The 24,136-nt window shown below is 57.3% G+C and overlaps 4 protein-coding genes across 4 annotated transcripts; 3 read left to right on the forward strand and 1 right to left on the reverse strand.

The window, feature by feature from the left end:
- Nucleotides 1-2,343: 2,343 nt before the first annotated feature.
- On the forward strand, nucleotides 2,344-5,822 carry MYCTH_2302538 (uncharacterized protein). Its single transcript, XM_003662155.1, has 4 exons — nucleotides 2,344-3,601; nucleotides 3,717-4,462; nucleotides 4,614-5,260; nucleotides 5,412-5,822. Exons 1-4 carry the CDS (start codon nucleotides 2,483-2,485, stop codon nucleotides 5,768-5,770), a joined length of 2,871 nt encoding a protein of 956 aa, XP_003662203.1. The 5' UTR covers nucleotides 2,344-2,482; the 3' UTR covers nucleotides 5,771-5,822.
- Nucleotides 5,823-5,830: 8 nt separating this feature from the next.
- Nucleotides 5,831-8,655, reverse strand: MYCTH_2302541 (uncharacterized protein). The gene is made up of 4 exons (XM_003662156.1): nucleotides 8,365-8,655; nucleotides 7,959-8,175; nucleotides 6,699-7,868; nucleotides 5,831-6,551 (listed from the first exon to the last, which is right to left on the reverse strand). The coding sequence occupies exons 1-4, from the start codon at nucleotides 8,459-8,461 to the stop codon at nucleotides 6,056-6,058; spliced, it is 1,980 nt and encodes a 659-aa protein (XP_003662204.1). The 5' UTR covers nucleotides 8,462-8,655; the 3' UTR covers nucleotides 5,831-6,055.
- Nucleotides 8,656-9,438: 783 nt separating this feature from the next.
- Nucleotides 9,439-13,111, forward strand: MYCTH_2302542 (uncharacterized protein). Its single transcript, XM_003662157.1, has one exon. The coding sequence runs from the start codon at nucleotides 9,488-9,490 to the stop codon at nucleotides 12,875-12,877; it is 3,390 nt and encodes a 1,129-aa protein (XP_003662205.1). The 5' UTR covers nucleotides 9,439-9,487; the 3' UTR covers nucleotides 12,878-13,111.
- A 1,484-nt stretch (nucleotides 13,112-14,595) lies between these two features.
- On the forward strand, nucleotides 14,596-17,288 carry MYCTH_110871 (isocitrate lyase-like protein). Its single transcript, XM_003662158.1, has 6 exons — nucleotides 14,596-15,102; nucleotides 15,228-15,383; nucleotides 15,481-15,823; nucleotides 15,974-16,526; nucleotides 16,646-17,007; nucleotides 17,069-17,288. The coding sequence occupies exons 1-5, from the start codon at nucleotides 14,872-14,874 to the stop codon at nucleotides 17,001-17,003; spliced, it is 1,641 nt and encodes a 546-aa protein (XP_003662206.1). The 5' UTR covers nucleotides 14,596-14,871; the 3' UTR covers nucleotides 17,004-17,007; nucleotides 17,069-17,288.
- Nucleotides 17,289-24,136: the final 6,848 nt, after the last annotated feature.

A 24,136-nucleotide genomic window follows, 5' to 3' on the forward strand; every position in this document is an offset into this window, starting at 1 on the left:
AAGCCTGCTGCACTTGGCCATGTGACGTCTCTGCTTGATAGATGTTCCGTTTTATCTGCCATCATTTTTGCGGAGAGTAACGGTTTTCCTCAAAAGGAAAGGATTGAAGTTCCTACCGTGTTTATGAAAATTTGGGTGAATCCTGCAGTCAATTGGCTGACTTGGTTTCTTGCGGCGCTGTCTAGAACCATTTCCGAGAGTGCGATCACCGATTCGAGTGGGAAGGCGTCATGTTTCCGAAGTCTGCAGCCATCGATGAACGAGAGTCAATTGTCGCATTGCACCACGAGATACCGCGGGTGACAAGACGCAGACGAAAGAAAAGATGACGCTATCTGTCAGACAGCTCTCTTAGCGAATGGCTGCTGCAGGTTCAACATAACAGGCATCGAAAGGCGTAATGTACACGTTTGAGCAGGTTGTCAAGAGGTCTCGAAGCATCGAAAACCGATCGAGTCCAATGATATCAACACATGCTTCGACGCAGTCGGGCCATTCTTGGCAGCCCCGCGCCCTCGACACTAGTTATCTTTAGCCCTACGATTGTCGATCCTTTCCAGGCGGGGCCCAGCGATGAATACGACGTAGCATCAGGGAACAGTCCACTACTGAGTAAACCTCCATGCTATACGGGCGCCGCAACGGCGGAAGAACGGAACAGCAAACAAGATCCGCGATTGATGCTGAGCACCTGGAGACACACCTGTGCACACCCGTTTCTCAGAGGGTCAGTCAACAGTCCGACAAAGCCCGCGAGCGTCTAGCGCGACATACGGAATACTTTTACGGGAATTGGTACCCTCGTGGGGTTTCCCGAGCGGCAGCCTGTCTATCCAGTGGTTGGACGGTCCCTTGTTGTGGTGCCGTGAAGGGTCACAGCCCGGTAGATGATTGTGTGAAACACGCGCTCTGAGTTTTGCACACTGAGGCAATCCAGAGCTGCGGAAGCGACAGAGAGCTCTTAGTTCCTATTATACGGGGTCAGAAATCAACCGTTCAGACCTCCAGCAAATTATCATCTGTGTTGGCTTCGGCGTCCGGGCTGAGCCAAGCCTTCCATTTTCCTGGTTCTTCTCTGCGACTTGGGCCAATCCGGTCCGACTGGTCGACCCTGCAGCCAAGACGATTCAAACTGTCTACTGGCCTGGTGCGGCGGTTCCTGCGGGCGCTGGTGATGGCATTCGTGTTTGAACATGGAAGTACCATGGAGGTGTCGCGGATATTTTCCGGCCTGTTCGTCTCTTTTTAAAAGCGGCACTTGCCTCGCAAGGCTTACAACACGTGTACCAATGTTCTGGATTTCCGAAAGCGTGCTTCTATCGGCGCCAGCGCTCCACGACCACGGCCCATTCCGGCAAAGGGCCAATCTTCAGCTTGTCAGCTCCTTGCGCCATCTCGACTCCTGACCCCACTGCATTGGTTGGGCTTTGGCTTGCCATCCGGCTCGCTTTTCCTGATCCGGGAGACACTAGCGGCAACTATCAAGATCGCGGGCAACCCATATTGCGAGTCTGGACTGTGCAACGCAGCTGGTCCAGAGAGACAGAGAGAGAGAGAGAGAGAGAGAAAGAGAGAGACCCTGAGCGAGGTTTCGGAGCCGGCCAGGCAGCGAACCCTCTGAAGCACGATCGGGGAGCGCGCGATAATCACTGTCCACATTCATAAGTTACATGAATTCGACTGGAAGTCATGGCGATCTCACGCTTTTGTTGGTCGCTGTTTGCATTTGACAGAGAGGGCTGCATCTCTCAACCCTTGCCGTGACAACCCGCAGTGCCCGAGCCAATTGCAGGGTTCGGCCGATCGTACCCCTGTCAAACAGGGGGGTCCAGTGGTTGCAGAATGCAGCTCTCGTCGGGCTTTGTTGCGTTGTCAGAGAGGATGAGCTGAGCGAGCTGCATGTGCATGTCCGCCAACCTGGCGAAGAGGGGAGCGGTACCATGGGTGCACGAGAAAGAATTTGGGCGCAGATAGCCGCCGCCATGGCCCAATCTCGCCCACTCTCGCCCACTCTCACCCACTTGGCAACGCCATCGGTGCCTTCTGTGGTACGCGAGGTGCGGTGGTGAACGACAAGTTGTGTGTGTGTGTGGGCTGTTACGATTTCGAGCCTCTTCCCGATCGATAGCGGTTTTCACTGGTCTCAGCCGCAGGGTACCCGAATAATAAGTCTCCCGGAGGCGCCTGCTCGGTGGTATGTACATACACCCGACTGCCCGGCTCCCTTGTCTTCCCTTTCCCCTTTCCCTTTTGCTCTCAGACCTGTCGATTATCCGGATTCCCGGTCCTCTGGCTCCCGTCCATCTCCCCACCTCAGGGCGTTTCCTGATCGGCTTGCCGGCGACCACACAGGTCTGATCGACTCCGATCGAGTCGAGTTCAAGTCAAGAGTGACGGGGTGCTCCGGGACTCACCCTTGTCGAGGCTTCTGTCGGTTTTTTTTTTTGACCCGGTCCGATCGTTTCCAAAAAAAAAAAAAAAAATGAAAAACTACCAGCAGCCGTACATCACACCATCGACGTCGGAGGAGGAGCAAACCGAAGGCAATGATGGGGTACAGGAGGCAGGAGCCCGGTCCGGGAAATCGAACTCCAAGGCATCCGCACATCAACTCCAACTCCAACCCGTCCGGCCGGGAGGGAAGGGCTCCTCCGGGTTAGCAACCGGCTCAGCAGCCGCACCATCCGTCTCCTCCGATGTTGCGCCAACTCCCACCAAGGCGAGCATGCTCTCGGTTTCCGTCCCGTCGGGAGCAAAGACCAGCCCGCGAACGTCCCGGGCCCCTTCCTTCCGGCATTCCTTTCTCCCCGCGCACGACGCCCGCAGCCGCGACTCGGAGACCATCAACGAGATCCGCAACGACATGATGGTCAACTGGCTCTACGAGCAGCAGCTGCGCAAGCAGTACGCGTCCGGGATGGACCCCTACGAAGGCGTGGTTCTCAAGAAGGCGCGCGGCACCTTCACCTGCTGCCCCCCGCAGATGGCCGCCATCCCCGGCTCGCTGTTCACCGTCGCCGCCCAGATGAACGTCCGCTGCGCCATGACGGTGAACACGCCCGTCGTGCGCGCCCTGCTCGACTCCATCATCAGCAGGACCGAGCTGGATCACGTGCCGCTGCCGGACGGCTTGCGCGTGCAGGTGCTGCGCACCATGACCGACCTGCCGCGCGGCCAGCTGCATCACTTTGCCGCCTTTGTGGAGGACGTGAGGTTGTTGGTCGTCTGGGATGACGAACCCGAGAAGCTGCTGGACAGGGCGCAGAACCTCGAGGCTAAGTTCATCGAGATCATCTGGGGCGGCGGGAACGATGAAGGGGAGGAGGACGAAGACGCGGCCGGCGGGGAAATCAAGGGAGACGGCGCCGGCGTCGCCGTGCAGGACCCGGGTCCGGGTCCCGGCCAGCTCGAGGAGGCGCTCGGCGGGGAGAAGAGGCCGGTGAGGCTGGAGAGTGCCTGCATGGTGGCGCTCACGCTGGCGCTGTGGATCGTGTGTCCCGCCCTGGGCTGGAGGTGGCTGGCCTACCAATCCACCGTCGACGGCACGTACCTGAGGTTTGCCCTGCTGGCCGCCTGTCCCGTCCAGATGTTTGTCAGCTTGGTGAGTAGTCAGACTGGTCGGGTCGCAGATACTATACCCCCGTTATCCCTCTCCCCCCGTCCCCCCGTCCCCCCCAACCCAGTAAGGCTCTCGTTGCTGAACCCCTGAACTGCAGTTCTTCTTCCAGTCCATCATCACTAGTCTGTTCCAGATCTTTGGCCCCATCTCGGCCGTGACCAAAAACAGCAAGTACTACAGCGGCAGGGGACCTCGCCGGCTGCACCGCGACCAGGGGCCGCTGCCGCACGTCACCATCCAGATGCCCGTCTTCAAGGAGACCCTGAACGCCGTCATCAAGCCCACCGTGCTCTCGCTCAAGGCCGCCATCAGCACGTACGAGATGCAGGGCGGCTCGGCCAACATCTTCGTCAACGACGACGGCATGCGGCTCCTCTCGGAGGAGGAAGCCCAGGCCCGCCGCGACTTCTACGACGAGCACAACATCGGCTGGGTCGCCCGTCCTCCGCACAACCCGAACCCCGGCGCCGACTCGGGCGAGAAGCGGTTCCTCCGCCGCGGCAAGTTCAAGAAGGCGAGCAACATGAACTACGCGCTGCACGTCAGCAACCGCGTCGAGGACAAGCTGGCCGCCTTCGAGCGCGGCCCCGACTGGACCGGCGAGCAGGAGGACGCCGCCTACGACCGCTGCCTGGCCGAGGTCCTGCGCGAGGACGAGGGCCGCACCTGGGCCGAGGGGAACATCCGCATCGGCGACTACATCCTGCTCATCGACTCTGACACTCGCGTCCCGCGCGACTGCCTCCTGGACGCCGTCAGCGAGATGGAGCAGAGCCCCGAGGTGGCCATCCTGCAGTTTCAGTCGGGCATCATGAACGTTACCAACTCCTTTTTCGAAAACGGGTGAGCGGATTATCCTTTCTCTCTCTCTCTCTCTCTCTCTCACACACACACACACATGCACACACACACATGCACACACACACATGCACACACACACACTCTCTCTCTCTCTGGTTAGGTGAAGACAGGAGCTAACCGGTGTCCTCCCCAGCGTCACTTGGTTTACCCGTCTCATCTACTCCTGCATCACCTTTGCCGTCGCGTCGGGCGACGCTTGTCCCTTCGTCGGCCACAACGCTCTCCTCCGGTGGCGGGCGCTCCAGGACGCGGCCGCCTACACGGACGAGGACGGGTACGAGAAGTACTGGTCCGAGTCGCACGTGTCGGAGGACTTCGACCTGTCGCTCCGCCTGCAGGTCGCCGGCTACACGCTCCGCTACGCCTCGTACACGGGCGACGGCTTCAAGGAGGGCGTCAGCCTGACGGTCTACGACGAGCTCGCCCGCTGGGAGAAGTACGCGTACGGCTGCAACGAGCTCCTGTTCCACCCGCTGCGCTTCTGGCCCGTTCGCGGCCCCTTCACGCCCCTCCTCCGCCGCTTCATCCTGTCGGCCATCCCGCTCCCCAAGAAGATGACCATCCTCGCCTACATCGGGACCTACTACGCCATCGCCGGCGCCTGGGCCCTGACGCTGGCCAACTACTTCATCACCGGCTGGTTCTACGGCCTGTACGACAAGTACTACCTCGACTCGTTCGCCATCTACATTTCCATCATTGTCGTCTTTACCGGTTTGGGCAACCTCGCGCTGGCCGTGCTGAGATACCGCTTGAGCGAGCAGTCGCTCTTGTCAGCGTGTACGTTATTTACGTTTCTCCCCTCCTCTTTGGCCCTTTCTCTCCCCTCCCCTCTCATTCTTTTTATTTTATTTTTTTTTTTTTTTTGGATTTGAAATCACAAATTTAGATCCCGCTGACATGGGGAGTTTTTTTTTCTTTTGGTTTACAGACTTTGAGAACCTCAAATGGATTCCTATGTTTGCCATCTTCCTCGGTGGCATCTCGCTCCACCTGTCACAGGCCATTCTGTCGCATTTCTTCGAGATCGACATGGTCTGGGGCGCGACGGCCAAGGAGCTCGAGGAGGTCCACTTCGGCTCCGAGATACTGCGCATCGTCCGCCGCTTCAAGTGGACCTTCCTCTACTGCTTCGCCTGCACCGCGCTCATGATCTGCGGCAACACCGTCTTCCCTGTCGAGTGGCGCATCAACACCTTGTACAGCATATATCCGCTGGCGGCCACCGTCGTGTCGCACTTTGCGCTGCCCGTGCTGCTGAACCCGGCCTTGATGATGTTTACTTGGTAGGCGAGGTGTAGAAGAAGAAGAAGAAGAAGAAGAAGAAGAAGAAGAAGAAGAAGAAGAAGAAGAAGAAGAAGAAGAAGAAGAAGAAGAAGAAGAAGAAGCAAGCGTTTCGGGAGATAGAGCGTGTTAGAATCTGCAATGGCCGCTTGATTCGTCTTGGATCTGAGAACTATATAGAATTATAAGCTACTTAATAAGCTGTCGCGGCATCAATTTCTAGCCGGCAACGGGATGAACAAAAAAACAAGTCACCTCTTTCTCGTTGATTAGACCGTCCGGGGAAACCTATCACAGTTTCACACCCGCGGCTCCATTGCTGGGTACCTTCCCAGCGCCGTACACAATCGCCTGGTCCAACGCCAGGTCCTTCCCGCCCGCCCGCTCCCCGTCCTGCACGAACCCCTTGTCGGCCAGGTACCGCCCGCACATCGCCTCGATCTCGGGCCCGGGGCGCGCCGCCGCGTCGACCAAGTACAGCACCGCGACCAGCACCTCGGCGACCCGGAACACCACCGCCCTCGCGTCGGGCAGCAGCGCCGCCTGGGACTCGCGCTCGATCCGCCCCTTCATCACCTCGTCCCAGGCCCTCTTGACGCCCGCCACCGCCCGTCCTCTGCTGCTGCCGCTGTTGCCGTTGCCGTTGCCGTCGCCGCCGCGGCGGCGGCGGACGGACTCCAGCCCGGTCTCGACCACCCACGCCAGGCCCTCGAGCACGTCTCGCCCGTCGCGGGGGTGCTTCGCCGCGCGGACCGTGTCGCCCGCCAGCACGTCGGTCGTGCCCTCCCTGTGGTTTTAGTTTTGGTTAGCCGGGAACGGACAACGGTCAGCTATGGCTCCCAACCGGGGCATGGCAGGTTTGAGAGATTGAGTTCTTTGCTCTCAGAGCGCCCACCTGTGAGAGAGAGAGAGAGAGAGATGAAGATGGACATACCAGATGGCGGAGACGCAGGCGTCCCGGAAGAGGCGGGCGATGTTGATGTGCTCGGACTCTTCGTTCACGAGGTAGCCGACGCCGCCGAGGGATTGCATGGCGGTGTAGATGAGCGGCACGGCGGTGTGCGCGACGTAGGACTTGTGGAGGGAGGAGAGGGCGCGGAGGAGGGGCCCGACCAGGCGGGCCGGGGGCGTCAGCGGGTGCGGGGCCGGCTCGTGCTTGGTGGTGCCGGTGGTGGCTGTGGGAGCCGGCTTCTCGGACAGGCCGAGGAGGAAGACGGTGTAATAGGTGAGCAGCATCAGGCCGTGGTAGTCGACCGTCATGTTGGCGAGGGTGCGCATGTGCAAGGGGTGGGTGGAGAGCGGCACGCGGCGGCCGCGCCCGACGCCGACCTCGCGGACGGCGGCAAAGCCCTTTGCGATGGCGAGAGCGCGGCCGAGGTAACCGACCGAAGAGACGGTGGTGTGCACGCGGGTGATGGTCAGGATGGTGCTGATCTCGTAGATGCCCTTGCCCTCCTCGCCGATGAGCCAGGCACGCATGTTCTTGAGCTCGAGCTCGGCGGTCGGGAGGGACTGGGTGCCGAACTTGTGCTTGAGGCGCTGGATCGTGATGCCGTTCAGCTCGCTGCCGCCCGAGACCCCGGTCGGGGAGACGAGGGTGGGGTTGTGGCGGCGCATCGGGGCCAGGAAGACGCTCACGCCCTTGGACGGGTCCGTCTTTGCGAGGAGGATGGTCATTTGCGAGTCGGTCGCTGACGAGAACCACTTGAAGCCCGAGACGGACCAGGGGCCGAGGGGCGTCTTCTCGTCAGCGTCGGCGAGGGGAGCGGGTGACGAGTCCGGATAGGGGTCGTAGGTGGCGACGGTCTCGGTCTGCGAGACATCGCTGCCGCCGGTGCGCTCCGTCATCCACTGGCCGCTGGTCCATGCCTTGGCCGGGTCCCGGGAGATGAGATGGTCGTAAGCATTCTGGAAGACCTGGCGCTCCGTCGGGGAGAGGCCCGTCTTTCTGGAGAGATGGCGCTGGAGGAGCCGGGCGGCCCCGTCCTGCATGGCAGCCGGGCAGAGCGTGTTGGCACACGAGCCTTCCCAGAGGTGGCAGCGGATGAACTGCACCAGTCGGTTGTATGGGCCGTAGTCGGAGTCGTAGTTGACTGCGATGACGCTGCGGTTCGTTCGAGTGAGCACACCCCCTTCCGAGTAAGACCCGGACAAGAATCGAGCGTGGTGTAGCCCGTGGCGCTGGCATGCTTACCCCTTCTTGAAGCCGAACTCCTGCAGCTTCCGCCAACCCTCTGTCACTACCAGCTCGTTGGTGGGCTTCCCGAAGGCGTCCCGGCCGCTGCCACGCAGATACGGCTGGTTGTGCTCGGCGTCACTGATCCAGTCAAAGACCTGCTTTGACAGGACGTCGTCGGCAAGCTGGGATATCTCTGGAGCGGTCTGGTCGAGGACCGAGGGGGGAAGAAACACTAGTCCAGTCAATAATACAACGCATCGAACGATGTGTGCCCCGTGAGGGTCAACTATAAGTGGATAGAGAAGAGATCCAACGAAAAAAAAACTACGTAAACAGATAAATAAAAAGATAAGCAAATCAAACAAAAATAAAATAGAAAAAAATGAAAGAACGAATGAAAGAACGGAAGGGAAGGACATACGCTTGGTGATACGCTGGAGGCTCACATCGTCCTCGAACTGGTTTCGGATCACGGGCAGCTGCTGGAAGAAGCCCGTGTTGGAACTTGATGGCTGCATTTCGACGGTGCGGTCACTCAATAGACGAAACAAACGTTGAGAAGTTGCATACCACTGATATCCGAGTGAAATTTGCTTCGAACTAAAAGAAAGAATACCCTCGACCTGTGTCGGTATTACAGACCCTCGGCCTTCGTTCTTGGAAGAGCCTCGGCTCGACCATCTCGCCCAATCCAGGGCGGAACGTTACACTACGCGGGGCGGCCATGTGCCGCTCTCTAGTGTACACTACACAGTCGGTGGACCATGCAGGGCCCCTTTTTGTCTTTGCATGTGGTTCACCGCAGTGGCTGTGGGCCCTGATCGACGGGCCGAAGTCAGCCAAAGAAACGGATCGCGGGGGAGCAGGGCTAACCAGTGGGGAGTGCTCCCGGAGCAGTTCAGCGAATCCGTACCTACACGCACCGAACACAAGTTGTCTGGTATGTACTTTACGCACCTGGGTGCTGCACGTTAACAAAACCCGAATGCATTGTTGAAACAAAGTGTATGCATAGCAATGTCGAATATTCGTCGACGTGTTGCTGTAATGGAAGTTGCAGACTTAACGGTTAGCTCGGATATTTCTGAACGAGACTCGGGGCAATCAGTCAGCTGCATCCAACTCTTCTTGTCCGACCTGCCTCAGGACCCTTTCGTTGTACCGTGGGTACCCGGGTCTCCAGGCACATCATGGGGAAGTTACAATCTTGCAACATATCCTGTGTGCTGTTAGGTAAGCTCAAAGGCAGGAGAGAAAAGGGAAGTCCAAAGATGCCATACGAAGATGCCTGGCTCAGAAGGTATCAATACACAGCTGGTGCAGTGCATGTACTTCGTATGTATTGTATGTATGTATGTATGTACATACATACTCGTACTGATTAAACAACGGATGAATACCACGTGCTCACGCAGGGTAATCGCGCCCGTCTCCACACGCGCCCCGTCAAGTCGCGCCATGTCTCGGCCGTCTCTCTCCCACTTTTCGGCTTCAAATGCACGATTCAAACCGACAATTCGCCGGGATGACCGGCAATCCCTACCATGGCGCATACGGCCGAGATATCGGATGACGATCGCACGGCCTCGTCGGCTGACGACAACTCTCCGTCGACGGCCAAGGCGCTGGGAAAGCGCAAATTGACTGTTGACTTCGAAGAGAAGGTCGCCTGGACTGACTCCGACTCCGGCAATGGCGAGATTCGTATGCCGCAGAAAGGCACAAAGCGTCGAGCCGTCTCCAAGGGGAAGAGGTCGGCCGGGAAGGGCGCTGCTAACGGAGCCAAGGCAAAGACAAGAGCGGCCGGCTCGAGGGGCGGGGCCAACAGCGTCGCTGAATCGAGCGTCGAGGACGAATATGCAGACGCCAACATGCCAGACTACCTGCTCCGGCGCAGAAAGGCATTCGACCGAGACATGGCGTTGCTGAGGGATGCCGGTCTAAGGTTGCCGCCCGATTACTCCGACATTTACTTCTCTGACGACGATCATGTCTCGACACTCGAGCAGCGGCCCAAGTTTGACGAGAGCAGCGGCATCAGACCGTGTCGGCCGTACAAGGATATTGAGCTCGAGTACTCGGCGGGGATCATTCCCGCCCCCATCGCGCAGTACCTCCGCGACTACCAGATCGCCGGCGTCCAGTTCCTGCACCAGCGGTTCGTTTATCAGAGGGGCTGCATACTGGGCGACGACATGGGCCTGGGGAAGACGGTCCAAGTGGCGGCATTCCTGGCCGTTGCCTTCGGGAAGACTGCCGACGAGAGGGACGCCAGGCGGATGAGGAAGGTGCGCCGCGCCGGCGACCAGTGGTACCCGCGCGTCATGATCGTCTGCCCCGGCTCGCTGATGCAGAACTGGAGGAACGAGCTGAACCGCTGGGGCTACTGGCACGTCGATACCTACCACGGCCCCGGGAAGGAAGACGTGCTCCAGGCTGCCAAGGCCGGGAGGATCGAGATCATGATCACGACCTACGTCACCTACAAGAAGATGCGCGAGGCCGTCAACGAAGTCGAGTGGGACTGCGTCGTCGCCGACGAGTGCCATGTCCTGAAGGATCGCAGGTCCGAGACGACCCAGGCCATGGACTGCGTGAATGCGCTCTGCCGCATTGGCCTGACCGGCACCGCCATCCAGAACAAGTACGAGGAGCTCTGGACCCTCCTGAACTGGACGAACCCGGGCCGCTTCGGGACCCTGTCCGAGTGGCACAACACCATCACGAAGCCTCTCACTGTGGGTCAGTCGCACGACGCCACGCTGAAGCAACTCAGCATCGCCAGGACTACGGCCAAGAAGTTGGTCCAGAATCTGCTTCCGGACTTCTTCCTCCGGCGCATGAAGACCCTCATCGCCGACCAGCTCCCCAGGAAGACCGATAAGGTCGTCTTCTGCCCCCTAACCGACATCCAACGGGATGCCTACCAAAACTTTCTCGACGGCAGCCAGATCCCCTTCATCATCTCGGCGTCCGAACCTTGCGACTGCGGCTCCAAACGCAAGAGGGGCTGGTGCTGCTACAGCACTCTGCCGGACGGCAGACGGTGGGTGAGCGTCGTGTTCCCCAGCATCCTGACCCTCCAGAAGATCTCGAACCACATCACTCTGCTGATCCCTTCGTCTACCGATCCGAGCGAGAAGCAGAGCTCGGAGCTTAAGGCGCTCCAGATCTGTGTGCCCGACGGCTGGGACCAGCTCTACAGGAACCGGGACTCCATGCTCAACCTGGCGAACCCCGAGTTCTGCGGAAAGTGGAAGGTCCTGCGGAAGCTGCTGCACTTCTGGCACGACAACGGGGACAAGGTCCTGGTGTTCTCGCACAGCGTCCGACTGCTTCGCATCCTCCAGGACCTATTCCACAACACAAGCTACAACGTCAGTTTTCTGGACGGCTCTCTGAGCTACGAAGAGCGCCAGAGGGTGGTTGACGACTTCAACTCGGATCCGGCCCAGTTCGTCTTCCTCATCTCGACCAGAGCCGGGGGTGTCGGCCTCAACATCACCTCGGCCAACAAGGTTGTCATCTTCGACCCGCACTGGAACCCCTCGTACGACTTGCAGGCCCAAGATCGCGCCTACAGAATCGGCCAGATCCGAGACGTGGACGTGTTCCGCCTGGTCTCGGCGGGCACCATCGAAGAGATCGTCTATGCCCGCCAGATCTACAAGCAGCAGCAGGCCAACATCGGCTACAACGCGTCCAGCGAGCGGCGCTACTTCAAGGGCGTGCAGCAAGACAGCACCCGCAAGGGCGAGATCTTTGGCCTCAAGAACCTCTTCAGCTTCCACGCCGACCAGGTTGTGCTCCGCGAGATCGTCAACAAGACCAACATCGCCGAGGCCAAGGCCGGGGTGTACCTCGCCGACATCGACCTGGACAAGATGGCCAGGGACGAAGACGAGGAGCTCAACTACATCAAGCAAGAGCCGGCCGACGACGAAGAGGCAGGCATGAGCCAGCTGGCCAAGCTCATCACGGCCGAGGACCAAGAGGAGCTCCTCCGCGCGCGCAAGGCGGCCCGCCCCCGCACCGACGCCATCGCCGGCATCCTGGCCTCCGCCGGCGTCGAGTACACGCACGAGAACTCGGAGGTCATCGGCACCTCGCGTGTCGAGGCGCAGCTCTCGCGGCGCGCCGAGCTGGTCGCCAGAAGAGGAGGAGGAGGAGGAGGAGTTGGAAGCGGGGGAAGCCCGAATGACGACACCGACCTGGACGACCCGGAAGGCGACAGCGCGCTGTTCGCGGACAGCCAGGCCAGCGCGGTCAACGGGCCGACGACGACGGGGGGCAACAAAAGCAACAACAACAAGAAGAAGAGGAGGAGCAACCCTTGGCGGATGCACTACCGGTTCAACCCGCCGGAGGACGTCATGCGCCGGCAGTTCTGCTCCATGGCGCGCGAGTTCGGGTTCGCGAGCGCCACCGACTTTGCGCTCGTCGTCGAGAGCTGGACGCAGGAACAGCGGCGCAACTGCCTGGACACGTTCTATAGGATGAGGGAGGCCAAGATCCTGGAGAGGGAGCTGGCGGCGGTCAGGAGGGAGGAGTTGAAGGACGAGAACGATGTGGACGCGGGGACGGGCGAGGCTCGGACCGCGGAGGCCGGGCCTGGTGAGGTAAATATAAAGAAAGAGAACGATGTGGAGGAAGGGGAGATGAAGGACGAGAATGTGGGGGAAGAAGGTGCGAAGGAAGATACTTGTCAGGTGAAGGAAGAGGAAGTGAAGGAAGTGAAGGTGAAGGAGGAAAGGGCGGATTCTGCTAGGAAGTTGTCTGTGATGGAGGTTGATAAGTTCCAGGAGGGGGAAGTGGCACAGATCAAGACGGAGGAGACACAGGAGACGGAGGACGTGGTCAAGGCGAAGACGACGGGCGTCAAGAGGATAACGACGATTTTCCTATCCTCTGATGATGAGGACGACGAGCTCTGAGTGCGGCTGGCCCGCGACAAGAGAGCAATGGCATTTTGGGCGGAAGAGATACGATACCCCTTTTGCTAACCCCTGCATCCTTGATTGTATAGTCCGTACACTACTACTTTGTACATCAACTCTTTTGACGCTAGTCATCAACAGAGAGAGCACCATACAGCCGTAGTCCATCCAGAAATGGGGGTCCAACATCCCGGTCCGTGGATGCTTGGGATAGAGAAACTTGGGGTGAAGCAGGCGCCGGAAAAGAACATGTGCGTGCACCGTCTGCATGTGATTGCGAACCTTGAGCTCCACTCTTCCCAAGTCGCAGCGATTGACGCACTACACTACACTACGCAGTAGTAGTGCCCTTGCCCTTGTTATGTTTACAAATGTTCAGGTACACAGTAAATGTGAGAAAGAATCCGGAACAAGCCTTGTAGCACATTTCTCCTACACTAGCTGTAGCGAAGTTGGACGGCTGGCAGCCGGCGAAGCCCCAGTTTTGGCCGAGGTCATAATCCAAGACGGTCCAAGGGTAGCAGCCAATCAGGGTGGGCCCGCAGACGCAAGTGTGACAGCTGGAAGGCAGCGCACTTGGCCCGTGAGGTCAGAGGCAGGGCTGTGACGCATCCATTATTTTCACATGCCATTATGATCCCCACCATCCTTGGTCTGGGCGAGTCCCGTGTTATCGAGTCAGTTCGGGGCGACTTCGCAGCCGGTGTTCCCCAGGAAATACCTATTCTGCTGAAGGGGGGAACGCAAAACTGAAAATGTATGTTTGTGGCTTCGGAACTTGACATATTATTGTCTGAAAGAACAATCGACTCAAATTGACTGCGCTCGCATCATGCATGTATTGTAGGAGTCATGGTGCACGCTACCGAACTTCCTCTTCTCCTTTCCTGACGTTGTCCAAGCCCGCCGATCTTCCAGTTCCCCGTGGCTGCGGGGGAGGGGCGCCCGGCGTTAGCAGGGGGTGTTTTTTTGGGGGGGGTACGTCCGTACATACGAATTATTCCGTACTCTGTAGTGTGATGCTGGAAGAGGTGTAGTAACTATACTAGCTAGTACTTGATTGTTAACTACCTCAGTGCGATGGCGTATGTAACTGGCCACTCGAGCAGCTCAACCGGCCAATGGCAGGCCTGCTCCCGGCGTCTGGGGCGGCATGGGCTCGGCAATTCGGTCGACGGGCACTGTGGGGTCCTGGCCAGGGTGGGGTGCTGTTGCCGAGAGCGGCGAGTGGTTGCAGACCATCGAAGCTCGGCTCAAGGGACGAATACCTTATCGATGACTCGACCTGCCTTAGCAGCTAGGTTGCCGTTTTGCTTTCTGACGAGTTCTCTTGGGACCCGTAACGGTAAAACATTTTCGGAATGGAAGAAAAAAAAATCAATCATCATGAGAAAGCAAAACAAAGGAGAAAGAAATATAACGTGTTGTGGCGATGAGATGATGGAGATAGGAATGATGGCGAGTCCACTTCCCCCTGCTCTCTACTCTTTTCTTTCCCTGCCCGGACGTGCGCAATGAGGCGTTGATTGAAGTACTGCTCTGGGGAGAACGTGTGGATCGTGGGGACAGGGGAATAGCCGCTAGACCGATCTCTCCCGAAACTCAAGCCCACTCCCCGTCTCTCCAGGCTCCCGTCTCCCTTCCGGAAGCTCGCCCGGTCTGACCTCGCTCCGGTAAGCACTCGTTTTCTGGGGACCGACCCGTTGGAGTCACAAGTTGGCTGAGCCGGGATATTGTCTCCTGGACTTTCGATTCATGTGGCTCTTCTTCTTCTACTTCTTTTCCTTTTCTCTTCTTTCTTCCCTTCTACTTTTCCCACAGTCGACGTCACGTCTTGATTTCGTCACTACCCTGACACCCATCCCTTGCGTCAAGCTTCGCACGGGGATCTTCCGCCAGTCAATTGTCGCATTCCCCCGTCTTTCCTTCTTCCATACTTTGTGAAGTACCAAAGTATTACACATCGTCATCATCCAATTGCGTCGCCCGCCATGGCCGCCAATAACATGATCAATCCCGCCGTGGATCCCAACCTGGAGGACGAACTCTTCGCCAAGGAGGTCGAGGAGGTCAAGAGGTGGTGGAGCGAGCCACGATGGCGGTACACGAAGCGGCCCTTTACCGCGGAGCAGATTGTCAACAAGCGCGGCAATCTCAAGATTGAGTACGCCAGCAACACACAGAGCAAGAAGTTGTGGAACATCCTCGAGAAGCGTTTCAAGGTAAGCTTCCGGATATCGGAACCCTCCCTCTCTCGAGGAACACGTCCGAAGGACATCTCCCAAAAGGGGCACCCCCAAGGGACAATGGAACACTCAAGTGGCTGACAATGGGAACCTCGGAACAGGAAAGGGACGCCAGCTACACGTACGGCTGCCTGGAGCCCACTGCCGTCACCCAGATGGCCAAGTACCTCGACACCGTCTACGTCTCGGGCTGGCAGTCGTCATCGACCGCCTCCTCCTCGGACGAGCCCGGTCCGGACCTGGCTGACTACCCCTACGTGAGTAACCATCAATGAGGAGGAATGCCCGGGGCACGGGGAGGAAGAAGACGGAGGGGAGAAAGAGGAGCAAGAAGTGTGGCTAACAAACGAGCAGACGACGGTGCCCAACAAGGTCGGCCATCTCTTCATGGCGCAGCTCTTCCACGACCGCAAGCAGCGCCAGGAGCGCATGTCGGTGCCCAAGGCCCAGCGCGCCAAGCTTCCCAACATCGACTACCTGCGCCCCATCATCGCCGACGCTGACACGGGCCATGGCGGTCTGACCGCCGTCATGAAGCTGACCAAGCTCTTCATTGAGAAGGGCGCCGCCGGCATCCACATCGAGGACCAGGCGCCGGGCACCAAGAAGTGCGGCCACATGGCCGGCAAGGTCCTGGTGCCCATTAGCGAGCACATCAACCGCCTGGTGGCCATCCGCGCCCAGGCCGACATTATGGGTAAGTTTTCTGTCTCCCCCCATTTTCTTACTCAAGCACAGAATAAGGAAAGAAGAAGAAAAGAAGTCGGGAAGAAGCAGTGAAGAGGAGGAGAAATATAAAAAAAAAAAAAGAAAAGAAAACCCCCTATGCTAAGACGGCGGCACACAGGCTCCGACCTCATTGCCATCGCGCGGACCGACGCCGAGGCGGCCACGCTCATCACGTCCACCATCGACCCGCGCGACCACGCCTTCATCCTGGGCAGCACCAACCCCAACCTGCAGCCGCTCAACGACCTGATGCTGGCGGCCGAGAGGGCCGGCAAGGCGGGCGCTGAGCTGCAGGCCATCGAGGACAAGTGGCTGGAGCAGGCCAACCTCAAGCGCTTCGACGACGCCGTGCTGGACGCCATCGCCGGCATGCCCAACGCGCAGTCGCTGGCCGACCAGTACCGCAGCGCCATCAAGGGCAAGCAGCTGTCCAACGCCGAGGCCCGCGCCATCGCCCGCCGCATCCTCGGCCGCGACATTTACTTTGACTGGGACGCCCCGCGCACCCGCGAGGGCTACTACCGCCTCAAGGGCGGCTGCGACTGCTCCATCAACCGCGCCATCGCCTATGCCCCTTACTGCGACGCCATCTGGATGGAGAGCAAGCTGCCCGACTACAAGCAGGCAGAGGAATTTGCCCGCGGCGTGCACGCCGTCTGGCCCGAGCAAAAGTCGGTTTTTTTTTTTTTTTTTCCCTTTCTCTTCTTGTCTTACCCCTTCTTTTTCCCCGCTTTACCTTCCAGGAATAGAAAACAAAATTACTGACAAAAGACATCTCCCCCCCCCCCAGACTCGCGTACAACCTGTCGCCCTCGTTCAACTGGAAGGCGGCGATGCCGCGGGAGGAGCAGGAGACGTACATCCGGCGGCTGGCCAAGCTGGGCTACTGCTGGCAGTTCATCACGCTGGCGGGCCTGCACACGACGGCGCTGATCAGCGACCGGTTCGCGCAGGCCTACGCGCGCCAGGGCATGCGCGCCTACGGCGAGCTCGTCCAGGAGCCCGAGATGGAGCTCGGCGTCGACGTGGTCAAGCACCAGAAGTGGAGCGGCGCCGCCTACGTCGACGAGCTGCAGAAGATGGTCACCGGCGGCGTCAGCTCCACCGCCGCCATGGGCAAGGGCGTCACCGAGGAGCAGTTCCATTAAAAAGGTAATAAAAAGGGGTCCGGTAAAGGGCTCTTTATAGATAGAGAGGGGTTAACTAGGAGCAGAGGAGGACGAGGAGGAGCAGTAGAAGAAGGAGAAGAAGAAGAAGCTCGCTCTAAGAATCAGGGAAGGAAACATTCCTTGTCTTGCAAAGTCGGGGAAGAAAGAACAGGACGATGGCGGCCGCGGGTGGCCATCCGCGACCTTATTTATGTCTAAGGACAAGCCGAGTTTATTCATCGGCGGGATGGGTTTGGATATTCTTCATTGATGTGTTTTCCTTCGCTCTGCTCGTCTGCTACTCCCAAGTGCTAGATCTCCAAAAAGTATTTTTTTTTCCTAGACTGCTCCGGTCCATCCTTTCCCCGTCTTGTTTTTCCACTTCTCAATCGAGGGAGCGCCTCTTTTGACGTCCATCGTCCTTGCCCCTTTCTTCCCCGGACTGATCGTTCTGGGAAGACTGCGCTTTCCTGGCCAAGAGCTCTACTACTATGATTAGTATGTACATACCTTTCGCCAAAAGTAACTACACTGGCATGGTAAAGTAGGAAGTCGCCTCTGCCAGTCCCGCAATTGGGATTTCCTTTTTTGGAGGACCATTCGGCTCAGGCTCGTCACTCTTTGGTTCTGCTTTCCCTGCCCCCTCTCGCCATCTTCTTGCATAGGTGCGTAAGGCAAAAAAGTAGTGGCCGTGGCTAAACATTGCTTTTCCTTGTGACTCACGACAATGCAAAAATACGATGTCATAGTGGAACAACCTCCCGCCTTCCCGCCCATGCCACCGCGATCAGACATCCCACCCTATCCCGCCCCGGGCGCCGATGGCCGCCAACAAGAAAAGGAGAAACAACTGTGAAGCCAGATGGGCAGATGAGACGAGTCAAAAAGTGCGAGCTGCCAGCAGCGAGTTTTGTTCTTCCTGGGCGGTGGGATCGTTTCGAGATCGTTTTAGCGGCGGCCAAATTCGGCAAGCGTCTTCTGTCAGCAAATCTCACCCCCCGTCTTTGCCATAATGAATCAGATATTGTGCGACGAACGATGGGCGCGCCGCGCGCGCCAATAAATTGGATCCGCGATCCTACGGCTTACTGGAGGCGGCGCGGAACTCCAAGTCCACTCGCTCGCTGCCCACCACGTCATCCGACCCAGGCAAGCGGTGCTCTCTTTCTTTATATATCATCTGATACAGGGAGTGGGCCGTGATTGTTTATGATTAGCAGCTCTTGTCAAGCCGATGTAGGGGAGACGCGGGAGGAACAGGGAGGTGGTGGGGGGAGGAGAAAGAAGGGGGAAGGGGGGGGGGAGGCAAGTTCCAAACGCGCCACTAAGTAGAAATAAATATCCTTGCTACTGACACTCTCCCTCCTCCTCCGTGCCGCCAGCAGAACTGCAAGCGCTCGAGGAATGCTGGGCCACTGCCGGTAGTACACCAAGGGCATCTTTGCGAGGTCTACCCCGTATTGATCGCCCGCCGTGCCCAGTACGCCTGTCTGATCTTAGCGCTGTGACGGCCTGGGCCTTTCGACGACGGGAGGGTCCCTGTGCGAGCTAGCGAGCGACCAGAAGTTGTGCAGATCCGCGATGTGGGTTTTAAGAATCAGACTATCATTCATGGGTGCCTTAGGCTGGCCCACATGTAGGTTAGGTCGTGGTAAAGGTGGCCTACAATGCGAGGATGAAGGAAAGTCGCAGCTTCTAAATGTAGTAGCCACCGCGAGGGTCCATGGCGTGTTTGAACGGAGAGGTCCGAAGCGGCACATCCCTACTGCCCCGGGGTGTGCTTTTCCCTATCTGATAAGTCCCCTATTCTAGAACGAACTCTTTCCGCCTTGAATTTGGTTGGAAACCCGAGTCGTCAAGATTGGGTGGCGTGTGAGCCAACTCACCAAAAAAAAAAAAAAAAAAAAAAAAAAAAAAAAGGGAGTTGTGGAGAGCGAGAACATTTAAGAACATTTGTCAGTCAAGACTGCCACCTCAAGGGCAATCGAACACTCCCCCACGCATAACCAAGACAAAACTCCTCCCGTCGTGCGAAATCTAGGCATCTAATGAAGTGCACAGGGCTCGATTCCAGACGACAACGGGATGCATGCAGCATCCCGCAGGCGGATTCGTCCCTTCCGTCGCATCCAGCCCTCTGTAAGGGGACGGTCCATCGATCTAGGCACAACAGTGCATACAAAAGCACCTACATACATCCATCCATACATCCCCTACACTAGCTACAGCGCGTGCAGGGAGTCGTCTCTCGCGCGGCGATGCATCTATCGTCTGCCCGCGTCGCAGAGGGTCACAGTGCTTGTCCGTAGTTACTTGTCCATCTATGCTGTGGTTCGTCGGTCCGACATGTTCCCTCTTCCCCAGAGAGTATCAAGTCGGTAGGTTTGGCTCAAGTCGCATGCGAGTCGTTGGGAGCGGGTCCACCGAGATGGCGGCTGATTAAGCTTGTAAGTGACGAAAAAGGAAACCAGCTTGGCCCTGATGCTTGCGTGAGGGTACACTACTAATTATAATCCGTACTCCGAACAATACCTTATCCTCCGAGCGGGCTGGTCTTGGCAGATCGGCGGGTTACATCCAAGCCACGCGGGTCGTAAAAAAAAGACATACTAGAGTAGTAATTTACGGGCATGCAGATGGTATTATGCAACATTGGTATGGGGATCGATGAAATCTAGACGGCCGTGCCGTACGCCTGCCGCCAGGATTCCATCATTGGAGAGATTTTTGTGGGACAGCAACAGCAATCTCCACAAGTGCGGCGCGGGTGCTTCAACGGGTTTGGTAAATGTCGGTGCCTGGCAGAGATACCCGGGGGTTCGGAGTGGGTTCATTGCGGGGCGCTTTTTTAACAGCAGATACTTTTGACTCCATTCAATTCGGCTTATTTGTAAGGAATGAGGATGACGGAGTGGCACAGGGTGTGTGTGGGCTGCTTTGCGGGAAGGGGTACACCTACTTGACGACTTCTGTCAGCTTCTCCGCATCGCCGGAAAGTTTCGTGGCAACCAAACGGCGAGGCCCATGGTTTGCTCAATTTGATGATGAAGGCTCCGGGAAGCGAGAAGTTGGGAATCGATCCTCTATGGTGAATAAGTCGAGAAGCCGGCAAGCGGCTGCGCCTCGGAGCTGCCTCCGTCGTCTGAACTGGGATCTACAGTCCCCGTAGCTATTTTTGACACACCAGCGGATCTTGTGTGCTGTGATCGGGGAGGACGTGACAAGCGTAGGAGCGCTGGATGGCCACCCAAGCGCCGTCAGCAGGCAGCGGTATTGCACGAGGGCTCACGGCCTTTCCGCGTCGCTGGATCTAGTGTATTGTACAACGTTGCTTAGGATGGGATGAAAAAGCCCCAGGCACGAACGAAACTTGCCCCCTCCCCTGGGTTTGGCATCTTGGTGAGCATGATGGCGTATGAAACCAACGGTCAAAAGTCTCGCTCGTCGAGGTTCTCGCCACGCTTATTCCCAGAGGTCTTCTTGTTGTTTCTCAGTAGACATAGCTCGCACCCCTCGGGTAAGGTACTTAGGTGACCAGCGGTTGGTTTTCGGCCGGTCAAGAACTATGTTAGTGGGAGTAATTGTGAACGCTTTGTCTCGTTGTCAATAGCTCGGCGAGAGGCTACTCGATCGTACCTCCATGTAGCAGGCAATGTGCCGCTCCACGCTCCTTCTGTAGGAACGAGTCCTCCCGCATCCATTTTTGTCGCAGGTCCTGGTACACAGTAAGCAACACACCACCCCAAATCGCAGTGAGCCAACCGAGGATTTTCAGCACCTGAAGTGGCAACCCACATCCATCCCGCGTCAGTTCCGTCTAAAGCAACAATCTTTTATTTTCACCGTCGCAGGCACCGTGGTTTGAGCGACGGCCTTGTGGGATGCTAATAAGAAGAAGCCTCTGCTTCGGCTGCTGAAGCCTCGGGCTCCCCTCGATGATGGCTTCGGAACAATGGGTGCACGCGCCCAGTGAGTAGGGGGATAGTGTCCGTCGTAGACCTACCACCTTAGTGATCGCGAGAGTAGGTTTTGGCCATTTGCCTCGATTGGCCGCAGAGTACGGATTACACTGACCCCTTTGAGGGCAAGCCCTGGGCAGTCCATCGTGGTGCGTGGCGCAAGTTTGTTGTTGCTGGCTTTTCCACCAAGCATGTATGTACGGATGTAGATAGTGACGTCCTGAGGAGTAGTTGTATGTACGGGGCAGAGACTGGCGTCAGCGAATCGCGGAAGAAGTGCAAGGCATCCACTGCAGGGCCCTCACAGTTTTCGTCTGAGCATTAGTGATCATGTGAGAAGTGTACATAAGGAAGGTAGGTACATACACCATGTATATCGCACCTACCTAATTACCTTAAATATGTATTGTACATACATACATAGGTACCTAATAACCTAACCCTACAAGTATCGACGGAATATGTGCGTGGGCTGGCAGTTGTACATCCACTTGTTCGCTCGGTCAAGAGGCAAGCAATTGCATAGTTTGTTTGTTACGTCGGATTCCCGTGTTCCCGGATTATGGTACTCTCACGCTCGAAACACCCGCAGAGGGTGGTTTACGGCATACCACGGGATGCGATTGGACCGGGCCGTCAGTGTGCCGCGATGGGCGGGCATATGCTGGAAGCCTGATACCCGGTTCTCGACCTCGAACAATGGGGAAAGATCGAACGCCAAGCATGACTTGCCGGGTCCGAGCTCGCTGCTTTCTGGAACGCGCGACTTACCCTGCAACGAACCTGCGGCTCAGCCAGAATGCCAGAGGCCCCAGCTGTAATCCGCACTCCGTACTCCGTACCAAGCAGCACAGAGTAGTTACAGAGTATGGTGTAGGATTACAATTATGTAAAATGGGCCTGGCTGCTACCATAAGAAGTTAGTGTATGTACGAAGTACTAGTATTTACAGAACATTGGTTGGTTCATCAGATGCCACTGCATACTTATTATACTTGACACGTGATTCGTATGGCGTTGAAGGGAAACCGAAAACATAAGCTGTGCAGGTGCAGTCGCAAAAGGAGACAAGTCTCTCATCGCCTAGCCGGAGTCGTGACGCAATTGAGGAAGCTTCAATGGGCTGCCATCTCCAATATACCCCAGCTCGGGGAGAGAATGGCTTTGTTTGTTTGCGCACACAAAGCAGCGTATGTAGACGTAACATGGATTCTCAGTTTGTTACGAAATATTCGTATTACGGCGCCTTCCGATGCCCAGAAACCGCTAATGCGGCATCACCTTGGATCCAAACGTCTTTTGCTATGCAACCCCTGTCCATGTTGCCGATGGTTTGGCCTGAGACGATCGAAACGGGCGGTCTCGTCGTCCCGATCGGAAACAGGCGCCACACAACAAACGAGCCATGGGAAAGTGGCCTGCGTACACTAAGTATTACAAGTAATGTTCTAAAGGGTTGCGTGCATTAGAAAATTTTGGTGTTTTTTTTTGGAGAAACAATGGCAGGAGCTACGCAGCGAAGTTACTACTAGTAGGAAAGTGTGTGATTGGGATCGAGCTGTCGCCATTTGTTGGGGGCCGTCGGCCCATGTTTTTTCCTCTCGAGTCTCGACGTCCCGTCTCCCCTTCCACCCATCTGCCCTCCGCTCCGGGCGCGGCCAAAAAACGGACGATGACGATTTTTCTAACGGACTGCTAAGCATGGACGCATGTGTCGCAACGAGTGAGCAGTGGACCCCTGTCCGATGGCACACCATCCCCGCCAAACACGGCGTTCCCCAAAAGCCGTTTCAGCCCGTCGATCCTCGGGACTGCTACGCCTCATCCAACGTCTCCCATGCAGGGCACCGGGGGTGTGCCCGGAGGGCAAGTAAGCAGAGGACCAGTGCACACATGTACATAGCATACCTGCTTTACCTTACATACTTCTTACCTAGGTATGTATGTACGTATTCCGTACCTACAAGTGGCCATGCCGCGTGGTCTTGAGCCTCCCACTGCCAGCCATCGGACGAGTCAGGTTCTTAGTGTAGACCCAGCTCTACTCTCATCTCGACACCAATCACCCACATCATCAGTCAGACAGGTTGCTATCTAGCTTTTTTTCACTCCCCCGAGTGCGTTCCGAATGCCGGTCGAGTCCAATAGTTATTACGCTTGACGCTGGGTGCTCAGTTTCTTTTCTATTTCATTTTCTTCTCTTACTAGTTCGATCTAGTAATGGTGACCACGGTTGGCGAGCGAGCCCTTCAAACATCCACCATCATTTTGAGCGTCTAAATATCCCTCGCTACATCAAACCCGTCCGATTCGTGTCTTGAGCTGGCTCAACATCGGGCTTCAAACCTTTCGCCATCGAGTCTTTCCTTGGACCTCACTCTGGTACGTCCGAGCGCTGCGCCCGCCGTTGTTGGACCATCCTCACTTCGTCCGTCCGAGAGCAGCGTGATTCCGGATCGCTACCACGAGAACCGAGCCCAATTCAACCTCCTAACCAAGTGCTGGCCACAACGACTGCTAGGTAAGGTACGCATGCTTCTTCTTACCGCCCCCTCTTTTGGCAGAGGTTTCGCACCGGTCCGCAGACGTTGCTCTTGCTCTTGCTCTTGACAGCCAACTCATGCCAGGATAGCCCTGGCCGTGGCGTCATGAGCATCCAGGGTCTGTCCTAGTGGACTTGACTGCCTGAGCTCTGATACGCACTGTTTCCAGACTGTGCCTTCGGTTCGGGTCCTGGACGAGGGCGACACTTTAAGGCCATCCCGTCTTTTTGTGGTGCACCTTTCAATGGTCCTGCTTCTTGTGTCCTTGCAGAAGAAACAGGAGCTTAGCCCGCGCTCCCACGTCCTCTGTCGGCCTTGTTCACACTAGTCCTACACACCGACAACAACTGCCGCGAGTACGGTTCATCCTTCAACTCCATCACCACCGTCATCGCCATCGTCCCTGCCTTCGTCCATCATCCCTCTCTTTTTTTGCCTGTGTTTGACTGTGTCTTGGGTTCAACTGCTCACCCATCGCATTAGATGCCCTTATCTTGATCTCACGAGAGGTTGAGCTGGTCCTGAGCGGCTTGCTGGGGCTCTTTCCCGCTGCGCTGGCGGCGCCCTTGTTTTTATCCCATCATCGAACGGGGCTGACCGAACCAGTCCTCACGCACCACACGCACAAAAA

Source organism: Thermothelomyces thermophilus, chromosome 2 (genome assembly GCF_000226095.1).
Source record: "Thermothelomyces thermophilus ATCC 42464 chromosome 2, complete sequence".
Taxonomy (NCBI): Eukaryota; Fungi; Ascomycota; class Sordariomycetes; order Sordariales; family Chaetomiaceae; genus Thermothelomyces; species Thermothelomyces thermophilus.